At 31.9% G+C, this 14,623-nt stretch overlaps 1 protein-coding gene across 3 annotated transcripts in view; it reads right to left on the bottom strand.

Annotated features, from left to right (window-relative positions):
- Positions 1 to 14,623, bottom strand: part of LRRK2 (leucine rich repeat kinase 2) — a 177,373-nt gene that overhangs the window by 13,597 nt on the left and 149,153 nt on the right. For all 3 annotated transcript variants that reach the window (XM_031940539.1, XM_012550850.3, XM_031940540.1), the window contains 8 exons: positions 11,645 to 11,745; positions 9,711 to 9,901; positions 6,897 to 7,057; positions 5,396 to 5,566; positions 2,442 to 2,542; positions 1,887 to 2,081; positions 1,142 to 1,335; positions 214 to 286 (listed from right to left, as the gene is read on the bottom strand). In XM_031940539.1, the coding sequence (XP_031796399.1) occupies positions 214 to 286; positions 1,142 to 1,335; positions 1,887 to 2,081; positions 2,442 to 2,542; positions 5,396 to 5,566; positions 6,897 to 7,057; positions 9,711 to 9,901; positions 11,645 to 11,745 (1,187 nt within the window). The remainder of the gene's footprint in view (positions 1 to 213; positions 287 to 1,141; positions 1,336 to 1,886; positions 2,082 to 2,441; positions 2,543 to 5,395; positions 5,567 to 6,896; positions 7,058 to 9,710; positions 9,902 to 11,644; positions 11,746 to 14,623) is intronic.

Below are 14,623 nucleotides of genomic sequence, written 5' to 3'. Positions count from 1 at the left end.
AGTTTTCTAGTTGAACACTTATATTTTAAAGTTGAAGAAACTCGGGTTCAGAGAGGCAAACTACCTTACCCAATGCACCATAGCTGAAAAGCAGCAGAACCAGGATGGACTCCAGGCTCTCCAAAGGTAGCACCATTTTATCACCCTTGTTCTTCAAAGGATTTTCAGAGATAAAACATTTGTATTTTTATAGAAAATTCATTTAATATTTACCTTAACATTTTTGTCTTCAAAAATAGCTAGTCTCCCATCTGCAGTTCCCACTAGAAGAAAATTCTTTTGTGTGCTGAAAGGAAAAAAGAAGGAGGAGGAGAAGGAGGAAGAGGAGGAAGAGGAGAAAGAAGAAAAGGAGGAGGAGGAGGAGAAAGAAGGGCCATTAGTAGGGGAAAATTAATTCAATACCAAACCTGGAAGTGGAGCACTTTAAAAATTGTTTAAACTTTAATGAGGCAAGTTTCTGACATACCAATTAAAAATAAGATTGGGAACTATACAATATGATGTAAGGAGGGCAGAGGAATAAGATTTATACTCCCCTTTAGTCAATATTTCAGGCAAAAAAACCAAATAATTCTCTTACCTTTACTTTAAGCTCTCACTTATGACTTAAACACTACGTATTCCTCTGGTTTAAAACAGTTAAAAAGTCAGAATATAAATAAATCTTAGAGAGGTATGCTATTATCACAATAGTTGATACAGCTTCGTGTTAACTGGTACAGCATGAGAACATATGTCCAAAAAATAGAAAAAAGGGACTTTAAGGTGAAAGTCCTTTTAAGTCCTTAAAGAATTTTTCAAGATATCAAAGACAAACTTTTATAATCCACAGTTCTACTGAATGCTTATAGGGAATCTATGAAAGTAGAAGAGCTATCTATTTTCTTTGGTATAAGAAAAGCAATTACAATATATTAAAATAGTATCAAACATATCTTTCCTGAAAATGTGCCTATCATGGGGCAGAGTTTCTTAAACTTTTTCTACTCATGACTCCTTTTCACCTGAGAAATTTAAATATGACCCTGGATAAATATAGGTATAAAAATTAGGTATACAAATCAAACAGTTTAAGAAGCTTTGTAATAGAGCTAGATAGTCAAAAACTTTTTCCCCCATCTGTCCCAAACCATCAAGATACCTTTGTTTAGAAAATGAATTGCAGTATAAACATGTAACAGAGTCAGTCATTCTTTGAAGCATATGGCTCTTTTTATCATCATCTGTCTTGACTGCCAATAGGATACCAGACTGTGTTCCTGCCACGATCCAGCTTTCCTTTTCAACATGTATGTATACAAGGGCAAGGCACAATATTCTACTATCTGTCACATCCTGCCAATGGAATGCAATAAACTTTTAAAACAGGGTTTTCATTGTCAGACTAAATAAGGAAAACTTTAAAATTATGCAAACCTAAGAATTTTGTCCCTATATGAAAATACTATTAAATAACCACAAAATGTATTCAGTATCTTGCAAAGCAAACACCAATAAAACAGGAGGCTCTGCATATGATTTAATGAAAGTTGAATTACTAGAGTTAGGCAAACTTGATCTTAGAAGAAAAATCAGGTGCAATTATTTATTAGAGTACAATGACCAGAATATATTTTATTCTCTCCTAACTATAGACTTTGTTATCTTATTAACTAATACAATTTATTATGTACATAACAATATTTTTTAAACTACAGATGTAACAAACATAATTCAACAAAATCATTTTAGTTAAAAATTATTTTATAAAAGTAGTATTCCCTTATCCATCTAACTTCTTGCCAAACAATTTATCAAGCTCATATGTTTTCAAATTATTTGAAAAAAATTTTTTTTTAAAATATAACTTCAAAAATTTTTAGTATATTGGTAACAAGCAACCCTACCTTAGAGATATGTCTTTCAGTATTTATCTCAAGACAGGATAGTTGTCCCCTGGCATTGTTCCCGCTACCCAGCCAGACAACTGCATTCTTGTTGTTTTGGTTTGTAGCAACCATGCATTCTGCTACAAATAATTTTGGTATTAAAATATATCTCATTAGACATATTAATTCAGCTGAGTTCAAAATTTCATATACCTGCAGGGAAAAAATTGATTACATTACAGGATATAGGAGAATATCTACAGAATCAATAGAAATGACAAAGATGAAAAATTAATTTAATTCAGAAAGTCATTATAGTAGGATAAAAGTTAATCTGACAAATTAATTTTATTATCTGTCAAAAACTAGTTTAAATGGCAAAAAAAGAGCAATTACTAGCCTTATAGACAATAAATCAAAAGTATTTCCCTTTTTCAGGTTGGAAAACATCAAGTTTAATAATTCTTTTTCTACATTATAAAACTCCCAATTTCTTTTTAATTGGTACTTGTGGTACATTACGTCAAAGAAGTATAATAATGTCTATTTGTATAAAATTTTAAAAACAAAAACCTGCGCAGATGTTGGCCTTTCCTGAGGATTTTCTTTCAGACACTTTTTGATTAAGTTTTCTACCTTAGGCCACGGAGTACAACCATATTCCTTCACTGGATCTAAAACATTCAAAATAAATTTTATAATTATAGCAGGAAGACAAATAAGAATCCAAATAATCAATTAATAAATATTTATTAAGTATCTCCTATGTGTCAGGTACTATGCTAAGTGCTGAGGATACAAAAAGTACAAAAAATAATGTCAGCCCTTAAAGATTACAATGTCATAGGGGAAACAACATGTAAACAAAGCAAGATACATAGGATAAACAGGAAATAATTCTTAATTACTATATTAAATTCTGTCTTCAAAGTATCCAAACAGATAAACAAATAATCTTCTGATATCTCAGATCCTGTTACAAATAATTTCATAAGATTGTTTTAAAAATAATTTAGAAATGTTTATATTATGCAAGCCTTCCAATTTTGGAATTTGTTGAAAAGACATTCTATCTACATTCATACTAAGCACTTGATTCAATAAACATTAAAAGAAAACAAAGTACAAAGTTACTCAAGTTTTAGAATGTGAGGATAAAAAAATGAAAAAACAAGAGTCCTTGTCTCCTTTCTTATCAATACCTACTTGAAAAGCATCTATTATATAGTAATCATTTTGCTAAATAGTGGGATACAAAGTCAAAAAATAGACCTTCAAGGACCTGTTATTTTATTAAATTTAAGAATTTAATATAATTTAAGAATATACATATCAAAGTGCATTTTATACCTCACATCAATTACTGTAATCACAGAAAGGCACAGACACCCCAGATGAATCAACAAAATAGTACGTGTTAAGAAGTCTTCCAAAAATTCCACAATGTATCAATAAGTCTTTATTCAACTCTAAAGGATTATAAAGCTTTAGCCATAAGGTGGAAAATAGCTGAAATCACAAAGAATGTCTTAGGATGGGTGAATAAGACATGTCTCTGGGTCAATGTATGAAAACAACAAGTAAACTAGGGAGTCCAATAGTTGTAGTTTGGAGAACATCAGTTGGAGAATTGGAGCACAAAGTGGAGGAAAAATGAAGTTTATTAGAAAAAACTGCTTGAGAAAGTTGGTGGGAGGGAGGGAATATTGAGTAGGTAGTAGATTATTGGACTTTCTTTCCTTCCCCCCTACCACTACTGTCTTTTCAACAAAGATATCTGAACAGTAACTAACAATGTGTCTAGCTAGGGAATTATTTAAGGATTCCATGAAGAGAGTAAAAAACTTTCTGTAAGGAACTTATAATTACTCCTTTGTCATATGTGTTCTCTATGTACTTCACTACCATTGTATTCTAAGTTTGAGCCTCCTCTTTCTATGGATGCTATGAGTATTTGTGACTTTCAACAGAAATGATGGTGGCACATGGATGTACAATACCATCTCTTCAGACAGTCAATTCTGTTATCACAAAATGGAAGGAATTGAAAAACTACTAAAATCTTTTCCTCATCAATTATCTGTAGCTTAAAGTTCAACAATAAATGGGCTAATTTATGGAATAAAAACAAATGAACCTAAAGAAATAAGACAGAGTCAAGCTGAGGAGAACTTTAAAAGACATAGAGAAGACTTTACATCATATCCTAGAAGCAAGAGAATGGCAATAGAATGACAGAACTATATTAGGAATATCACTTTGGGAACATGGTCTAGAAGATACAGGTAAGGAAACTGACAAGAAGCACTAAGACATTTGGAAAGGGTACTAGAAGAGAGTGGTGTTCCAAAAACCTATAGAAAAAAGTGCTAAGGAGAGAGTGATCAATTGTGTCAAAGGCTAAAGGAAAATCAAGAAGTATAAGAATTGAGAAAAGGCCATTGAATTTCTTAGTTAAGAGATCACTGGTAATTTAGAAGGGAATAATTTTGGTGGAATGTTAAGGTCAGAAGCTGGAATAAGGCCACTTTTTCATTTGAAACATGATGGAGGAGGAGATACGTGGCAGAAGGCATCTAAGTAAAAAGAGATGAGAAAGAATGAAGAAGAAAGATGATGGTGGGAATAATCCAAGACTAGGTCATGAACAACATTTGGACAAGAGGAAAGGGATTTGAAAATATAGGATGGTATATAATATAGAACTGGTTAATTGTAGTGTCACCTGGGAAGGGAAGAAAGAAAGACAAAACAAAGGTGATGGCCTGGAAGAGTACTGCAGGAGCAGAAGGAATGGAGGTCATAATGAGGACCTGACAATCTAACAGAATAGAAAACATATTTACAAATAAGTACAAGTTAAAATGAGATAGAAAATGATAGGATCATAGGTTTAGATTAATAGCTAGAAGAGATTTTAGAGATAATTTTGTCTAATTCCCCTATTTTATAGATGAGGAAACTGAAGATCAAATAGCATAAGCATGTTACTCAATATGATATAAAGTGGGAGAAACAGGATCTGAATCTGAGTCTTCTTACTTTGAATCCACTGTTTTTTCCACTTCATTCTTGCTGGTCTAAAAGAGTCATTCATACAAAGAATATTTTATTATACTATATTTCATTTACACAAGGGAAAATTTGAGGAGGAAGAGATCATCTTACCCTAGAAGAATTATTGCTTTTTTTCATGGATGCGGCAACTAAGCCTTGAAGGAAAAGAAAAATTTCAAAAGGCAGAAATAAAGAAGGCATGCGTCTAAGGCATAGTGAATGGTCTGTGCAAATGCACAAAGGAATACAGAATAACTCAACAAAATTTATGCAAACCACTTAAGCAACAGAATTCAGGATTAAAAAAATCACTGAGATCAGATTCTGTTTGTCTTTATTTTAGTGCCTCACAAAATGCTTAAATATATTAGATGCTTAATAAAAGATTGTCAAATTGAATCAATGTCATGGAATTGTAGAATTCTTTATATCCCAAACTAGTTATTAATTACTAATAAAATATAACTTACCTGGTAATTTCCCATGTATAGCTAACTCATCAAACTCATTTGGGAATTTCAGTCCTTCTAGAATTCTACCTCCTGTTGTCAAAATGTCATAAAGCAATAAGCCAAAGGAATAAACATCAGCCTGTTGATTATAAATGACATTTCCTCTGGCAACTTCAGGTGCACGAAATCCTGAAAATAAATGAATAAGTGAAAAGCTATATTCTACAGCATAACAAATATATAATAAGAAGCAAAATGGCATTAAAGACTAAGAATTCAGAGGGGAGTTTTAAATTTGCTTCTGTTAACTACAAACACAGAGGTAATACCTCCATTTTTATGTGTACTTTATTCTACCATAAAAATGACTACCTCTTAATCTTTGTAGACTGTTTTGTTGGAGTGTGGCCATTGAACATACTAGCAAAGTACTTTACACATAATAGATGGTTGATAAATGGTAGCAACTGATTCAACTTTCTAATCTAAGCCTTTCCAGTCTGAGCTAAGAAAACAGTCTAAGAAATTTTTTCTTACCATAAGTTTTTAAAGTACTAACATATCCTTTGTAGGTCCTCTTCAGATTATATGTCACCAGTTTTTTAAATAGATTTTTATATGCCATATTTTCATTTCCTTCCCTCATTTTGGATTCTAGTCTTCCACTAATTTGCTTTATGTTTGAAATAGCATTTTTTGCCTTTATATTATACTGCTGAGTCATGCTAAGATTGAATTTGCAATACCCTAAAACCCAGTTTCTTTTTTCCACATCATTAGTGTGATATCTAGCCATCTCTCTCTATCATGCTGTATTTGTATAATTGATTTTTAAACCCATGTTAGAATTATTACATTTCACTATTAAACTTCATTAGCTTCTAGGCTGTTGAAATCCTCTCATCTAACATGTTAGCTAGTCATTTTATATGATATGTGAACTTGATAAGAAAGCTACCACGGCATGGATCAGTTGAAACTATTCTAGATTTGTAGTGAGAGTACATGGCCTTGGATTATAGCTCTGCACTTACTATTAGGATACCACAAGTTTAAGCTCTCTAGAATCAGTGTCAATCTGGAGAGAGGTTTCTATTAGAGTAATATCAACTTCTGTTCAGCCTAGAATCATAAAATCAAACATTAAAAACTGGAACGGGGACTTTAGAAGTTTTATAAGTTTTATATCCCTTCTTTTTTACACATGAAGAACTACTAACTCTCTAGAATCTTCCATCTGAGGTTATATTTTATTTTATTTAAATAGGCAGTGTGGTAAAGAAAAGAGATGATGGGCCTGGGGGTGAAAAAAACGACTTTAAATTTTGTTTCTGATATAGGATTGGGTGTCCTGGGAAAATTATTTAATGTTTAAGTGGCTCTAGAAGTTTCTAAGACTATAAGGTATAGAGAAGCTATTATTTGGCATTCCTTAATGGGAATTTCATATATAAATGAAATAATAGTTCCCGCCTTCCCTCCAAAAAATAATAGACAGAATCTAACTTTTATGATATACCTGCTGTTCCTTCAGATGTCTTTATACCCATTCTGCAACAGTACTGAGCGATTCCATAGTCTGCAATCTTGGCAATGATTGCAGAATTAGGATACAGGGTAAAAAGCAGTACATTATGAGGCTTCAAATCTCGGTATATAATCATTGATGCATGGAGATATCTGTTTAATAAAATAGAAGTGACAGATTTTGAAAAATATTTTAAGGCTGTAATAAAATATCCCTTCATAATTCCATGTTAAAGTGTATATACTCATAAAATGTTCAGTGAACTGATTATTTTATATTGAGGTTAATTTTTTTAAAAATTGAGGTTAATTTTCAAAGTTAAAAGAAGAAAGTTACAATGTCTAGATACATATTTATACATGTCATTATGTATAAGACATTAAAATCTACAATTAAGTGACCAATTGAGTAGACATTTTTGTTATACTATAATAATTATTTAAACAATTATTGTGCACTCAGCCAAGAAGGAGAGCTAAAATACTGAATGGCAAATTCAGACAAATGACAAATCAGATTTAAATTTAATAGGAATAAATTTAAGAGAAAAAAAATGCAGTCTTCTACCTGAGTAGAAAAAAAAAAGTCAGAATATGATATTGAAGAAACATGATAGACTATAGTTTGGGAGTTTAGTGAGTCAATGATATGACATGGAAGCCAAAAAAATGTAATGACTTGTAAGGTAGAGCTTAGAGGAAAAAGGAAGTGATAATCAATCAAAAGGCACCTATTAAGAGTTGACTATGAGCCAAGTGTTATTCTATAAACAATAATAGCAGCAAACATTTATAGTGACTATGCCAAGCACTATATTGTAAGTGTTTTCCAGATATCTCACTTGATCCTCACAGCAACTTGGGAAATATCTCTATCTTACAGATGAAGAAACTGAGGCAAACAGAATCAAAATGACCTGCTCAAGAACACACATCTAATAAGTATCTATATTTGAACTCGGGTCTTCCTGGGTTCAGGTCCAGAGCTTGGTACCATCTAGCTGTCTCTAAAAATCCCTGCCCTCAAAGAGCTTATATTTCATCAGGGGAGACAACATGTACATACCTAAGTATATAAAGAATAAATAGAAAACAAACACAAGGGAATTCTGAAAGTGAGGACATTGGAAATTTGGGAGGCTCTGGAAAGTGTTTCATTTGGAAGGTGGCAGTGACCTAAATCCTGAAGGAAGAAAAACAGGATTCTAAAGAGGCAGAGATAAGGAGGGAGTACATGTCTCTTATGGGGGATAGTCAATGCAAAGTCATAGAGAAGAGAGATGGAACATAATGTGTAAGGAATAGCAAAAATGGAAGATGAGTGGGCTGTAGAATGTGGGAAGGGAATAATATACACTAGACCTAGAAAGGTAGGCTGGGGGAGCCAAGTTATGAAGGGAGTTAAATTCCAAACAGTAAAGTGTTTATATTTTATTGTATTGGGAGTTATAGGGGTTTACTGACTGGGGGGAAAAAGTATATTTTGGGAAAAGCACTTTGCCAGTTATGTGAAGAATGGGTTAGAGTAAGGAAATTTTAGTCTGGTAGGCCAATTATAAGGCTATTCTAACAGTAAAGGTATGAGGCAATGAAGACCTGAACTAAAGTTGTGTGATTTGAGAAAAAGAATCACATATGAGAAATGCTGTGATGATAGAAATGACAAGATTTGGTCAATGTAGGTAATGAGAATGAAGAGTCAAGGATAATTCCAGATGACTAGAAGGTGGTGCTCTTGATAGTAAAAGAGAAACTTAGAAACTTATGGGGAGAAAGATAAGGAGTTGAGAAGGAAAGAAACTGAATTCACTGAGGAAGGAGAATGTCCCAGAGGATTGCAGACAAGAGCTACCAGAATCTTGAGTAGATGATAAATATCGTATGTTGTTTCTCTCACTACAGCTTTGAGAGTGATAACGTTTTTTTTTTCCTGCTTAGCAAAAGTCTATAGCATGTACTTAATAAATGTTTGTTGTTAAAGTATTCCCTGAATTTTTCTTCTTAAATTGCCCTATTTTCCACTTATTCTGATCCTGGGGTATGCAGGGAGCCCTAAAAACATCAAGGACAAAGCTTCTGTCCTGAGTTAATATAATTTGCTGTTTGCACTCCAAGCTGGACCCTTTGGAGTGAAGATCAGTCAGTACCCAACTGAAAAACTGTCTTGTGCAGATTGTACCTTTATGGATAAACAAACCATCCTATCTTCTTGATCTAGTAGTTCCTAAAGGAAAAGAAAGCTGCTTTTGCCAAGGTTTTTTTCCAAAAGACTCTGGAAGGGGATTCAGGCATCCCATGATTAACTTCTCCTTGTTCCTGTAGTTTAAATACCCAAGGTTTTCTTGGATACCCATTGGGATCCTTGGTAAATGGAGTTCATCATGCATATAACTTCCTCTTGTAATACACCCATTTGTAACACGTCTCTGTGATTTTGTTGTTGTTGTTAACATTACTGATGATCACCTTGTGTCCCAAACTAAGTTAAGAACGTACCTTGTCACAGGCACAGATAATATCTCTTATTTTCAATTAAGACATGCTTAAAACTACTTTGACATCTGCTATCTCTTCTGTAAAATATCTTAGAGCATTTATATATTATTTTAAGTCTTCCAACAATCCTGGAGTTTATGTGTATACATATATATGTATTCTAAACAGATACATGAAATTAAAATTTTCTTTCTAATTTCAATTGCTTCATGAATATTCAACAATTCAGAAAATATCCTCGTTAAAGTCTCCTCCTACATAAACCTAAAAGAGAAATTTCCCCCATTTCACTGCCAGGAAAAGTAATTACCTTAAGCCATCAGCAACATGTAATGCTATCCTGTGTTGGAGTGTTCTGGTTAAGCTAGCTTTGTCTTGTTGAAGCAACCGATCTAGAGAACCTTTTGGGGCTAATTCCATTACCAACATCCGGGGACGAATACCAGCAGCAAGCAAAGATATCAGACTAGGGTGATGGAGATGGCAAAGCACTACTAATTCCTATAAATGTTAAAAAATTATAACGTGAATTAATGGAAGTAAGCAAGAAATATACATAAATACTTATCGAAATTACTTTTCTTCTGCATTTAATACAGAATATTAAACATTCTATATTTAAGTAAATGTAAAGTATATCTGAGTTGAGTTGAAACTTTCCATACCTACATACATGCATATATTCTACTTAAGTTTGAAATTGTTCAGTTAAAGGAAGGAGCAAATACTTTCTTAACTAATATACATAAAAAAGATGACTCAAGAATCAGAAATAAAAATACAATTATAACTCAGGGTACCTTATCCTCCTTTCAATTTTACTTTCAAATAAATGTTGGTTAATTAAGATTTTAATTAAATAGGAAACCTAAGTTCTTGAAGCAAGAAAAACAAGCTATCTATAATTTCTAATGATCTCTTAATACAAATTAGGAAAAACTTGATAAACATCCACTTATAAAATCTTCAAACTCTCTAATAATTAGAGAAATGCACATTGGGAGAAAATACAAATAGCAAACTGGAAAAGAATAAAAGAGTCAATTTTGGCATAGATGTAAGAAATTGGTTTAACTTAGTTTGGGATTAAATTGGTTTGAAATTTTGGATAGCAAAATAGAATTATACAAAAAGAGTTAAAATATTCATGTCTTTAAATTTAGCAATCCCATTTTTATGCTTACATGCTAATAAAACTTGAAGAATAAAATAGGAAGAAACAGCAAATATTCCTATTCTTAACAGCACTACTTAAAGGAGAAAAATATTTAAAAATAAATTAAGTGCCCCAAATAATTAGGGAATGACTAAATTAATTGTGGCATATAATTAGAAAAGTATTATTTTTCTATATGGAATGATAAATATCAAAGAAATATTAGAAGACAAATTGAATTTTTTTTCATATGGAAAAAGTCTGGAGTAAAAAGAAAAACCACACAAACTTTGGAAAGATGCTTAACATCAAAACACAAAATCATGATTAAACAATGTGTAACAAGCAATATTAGCTGAATTCATACTTTGTTTCTTTTATCATATTGTAAACAATATGAGAATATGATTAAACAATAATTTCTTAAATACATATAGGCTTAATTTTTAAAGCTTTTTTGTTAATGATTTGTAGGGAAGTTTGTTACTTTGTGCCTTCTTCATTATTGTCTAATAATTTTACTTATTTCGTTTTGGTTCCTGCTCAGATGTTAAAATGGTTGGATGTGGCAATGGAATTTAAAATAGAAATTTGCAATAAATATATGAGACAGTTTAAAAACAAAACAGTTCTGATTAAAGTAATCTTGTTAAGGTTGACAACTGAGAAAAGTTTATTCAAAAGTATAATAGTATCATGATAACTACATTTAAGGGAGAAATATTATCTTCTACAAAAAATAAAATGAGACAAACCTAAAAAAAGTCTGACAAATCTGCTTTAAATAGGCATTTACTCTGCTCCCTCTCCTCGATTCCCCCTCCCCAGAAAAAGTCTTTGTTTTTTCTTTTTTGATTTTCCTGTGAGGAAGAAACTCTAAATTCTTATTCTGTAAATATGAAGAAATGTAGAAATTTCATTTTGAAATTCATACTGCTTTTTTGATCATTGTTTTCATTTTATGGAATTTTAATATTATGCCATTAATATCAATTGTTACCTCTTCTCAATTTAAATAAGAATAGGCATAATTATTTTTAAATGGTAAAATGGCATTTATTTTTAAATGAAGAATAAATATTTCATACTTGTCTTAATAGCCGAAGAGATGTATGTTTATTAAAAATCTTCACAGCCACTTCTTCTCCTTTATAGGATGCTCGATAAACGGATCCAAAACCACCATCACCTTTTATAAAAAAGTAAAATTCTTTTAGTATTATAATCAAATATAGTATAGTCAAACTTATTTTTAATAAATGTGAAGAATAAATGTTGTTTATTTTTCTATGATATCTTTTTAGTTATGCTGGCAAATTTGGCATTTCTCAAGATTTTTTAATGTTTTTTTGTCCATTTATGTTCTGTCTATGCACTTCCTCATCTACTCCCATGATTTCAGCTAATATTTCAAATTCAACATGTTTAATAAATATTTATTAAATAGTTCTAGTATATAAATACCATGGAGATAAGATGCAAAGATAGCTATAAAGTATAATATTCTATAAGTATTTTAGAGAGGTAAGTGAAAAGTGCCATGTAAAATCTAAAGAGAAAAATCACAACTAACACAGGGTATTAGGGAAAATTTCACTAAGAAGATGACGCTTATGTCGGACTTTAAAAAGGATAGATAGGCAATTTAACAGGCAAAGAAAAAGAAGAAGGGGACAAGAATTTGTAAGGATAGGGTACAATATGATTTAAAAGCACTGAGGTAGTTAAACAACAAACAAAACAAAAAAATAAAAAAGACACCAGACATTCCATGCTGGGGAGGAAAAAAAGAGAAAAGGATTTAATTTAGTTGGAGTATAAATTGCATGAGTCAAGTTTTGAATTAAAGTTAAAAACTTAGGGCTGATCCAGATTCATAGAAGGCTTTAAATAGGAGGCAAATGAAGATGTTTTAATACATGACTAGATCTATAAAGAAAAAAGATTATTTTGTAGTTCTTTGAAAGATAGCTCGAAAGAATTAGAGGAGAAGGAATGTTGGAAAAACTATCAAGAAGCATGCTGCAGTTTAAATTGCTATTGAGCAGCAACAAAAACCAATATTGGGATTGTGGAAGAGAAAATAGAAGAGGTTTCTGAAGTAGCAACAAGATGATTTGGTAACTGAATATAGGTTAGAGAGAAGTAAGTATCAAAGATAGAAATTACATTTTTAACATGAGGGACTGGATGGTGGAATGAGGTGGGGAGAGAGTAAATTTAGGGGGAATATAAACAGCTTCATATATGTTAAGTTTGAGGTACATATAGGACATACAAATGGAAATGTGTTACACAAACTGGCGGTCTAAAAGGAGAACAGAAAGAAAAATATAAATTTGGGAATGATTTGCATAGATATCATTCTTAAAAACATGAGACTGAATGAGACTGTCATTGAATGAATCTATAAGAATGAGTCTATAGCACTACAGAAGTGTAAAAATAAAGAAAAGTGAGCCAAAATAATCTTGCATTATATCTCCATTAAGAGATCAATAAGAATAAGGACAAAAAAAGAAGAGATGGAGCATTTTGTGAGACAAAGGATCAAAAGGTATAGTAAATGAAGATGAGAACTTAAAAAAAATTGGATTTGGTGATTAGTAGGCTAGTGATAAATTTTGAGAGTAGTTTAAACAAAATAAATAGAATGGTGTGGAACAGATACTAGCTCAGGAAAGGGCAAGAAGAGAATGTGTAGTAAGGAATATGTAGCCATATGATATAGATGATCCTTTTTTAATGAAATTGAGAACATATCAAGCATCAAGAGAAAAAGTGTTTTTTGGGACTTTTGAACATATGGCAAGAACATATAGCAAGAAGCCAGTGGAGCAAAGCATGGAAGAGGAAGGAAAAGAGGATAACAAGATGAAAAGAAATGTGTTTATTAAGTACTTACTACTTGCTAATTATTATTTGAAATAACATCTCATTTGATCCTCACAATAATCCTAAAAGAGAGGTACTTGAACAGAGGTTGTGACATGGCCAGGGTCACACAGCTTGTAAGTGCTTAAGGTCACAACTGAATTCAGATCTCTCTACTCCAGATCCAAGGCCTTATCCACTGTAGCACCTAACGACCTAGTAGATTCAGGAAAGGTTTTTGTTTCTTTTTTAGAATTTTTTAGAATAGAATTTAGATGACAATTAAAAATGTTTGTAGCTATATGGGAAGGAACCAGTGGAGATGAGATTAAAGACATGAAAGAAAAAGGATAGTCCCTTCCTTTCTTTCTGTTGAGGATAGCAACTATTTTCCTGATTATTCAAATTTGCCACTTAGGAATCATTCTGACTTTTCATTCTCCCCAATTTCTTCATATACAATAAGTTACCAAGCTCATTGAATTTTACCTCCATAGTATATCTGCTATGTATTCCCTCATCTACATTCACACAACTACTCTATTTTAGTCCACTTCACTTCTTGAATGCATTACTGAAATGTAATACTGTAAAGATGTGTTATTCTCATTCTTGGGTGTCCAATATAGAGCCATTCTTGCTCTAATATTTACTTTCCTAAACTCTTTGCTTTTGGAAGGAAAGTCACAATCCTTATTATCCTTACTTCCCATTTCTACTTTCCCTGCCATCTACTTTGAGGTTCTGCTTCCCTTTATTTACCATCCAATTCAGATCCAAGTAGCTATTATCTGTAGCCCCAGGTCATTGTTTCCCTGCCTTTTCAAGGAATTTAATATTTGGCTCAGTCTTTCCTTTTCAATCTGAATACTTATAAATGGTAATATTTCTTTAAGCACTGAATTCTAAAATCTTCCATTCTCATAATCTACTACTTCACTCCTCCTTAGCCACACGCAGGGATAGTTATACTCACCACCTCCTATTAACAAGTATTTTGAATTTTCTTTAACTGATCATAAGATCTTATGATTTTTCTCTCCTTATACCATACTTGTTCTAAACTTATTTTTTTGTCCTCATTGTGACCTCTATTCATTTAGGATTTTCTTGGCCATCTACCCAAATCTGGTTTAATTTTGTTCTGTTCCGAAACTATGCTCCATAGTTAACCAGTACAACTTCTCTCTGTT

Source organism: Sarcophilus harrisii, chromosome 5 (assembly GCF_902635505.1).
Source record: "Sarcophilus harrisii chromosome 5, mSarHar1.11, whole genome shotgun sequence".
Lineage (NCBI taxonomy): Eukaryota > Metazoa > Chordata > Mammalia > Dasyuromorphia > Dasyuridae > Sarcophilus > Sarcophilus harrisii.
This window is presented reverse-complemented; position numbering and strand designations above follow the sequence as displayed.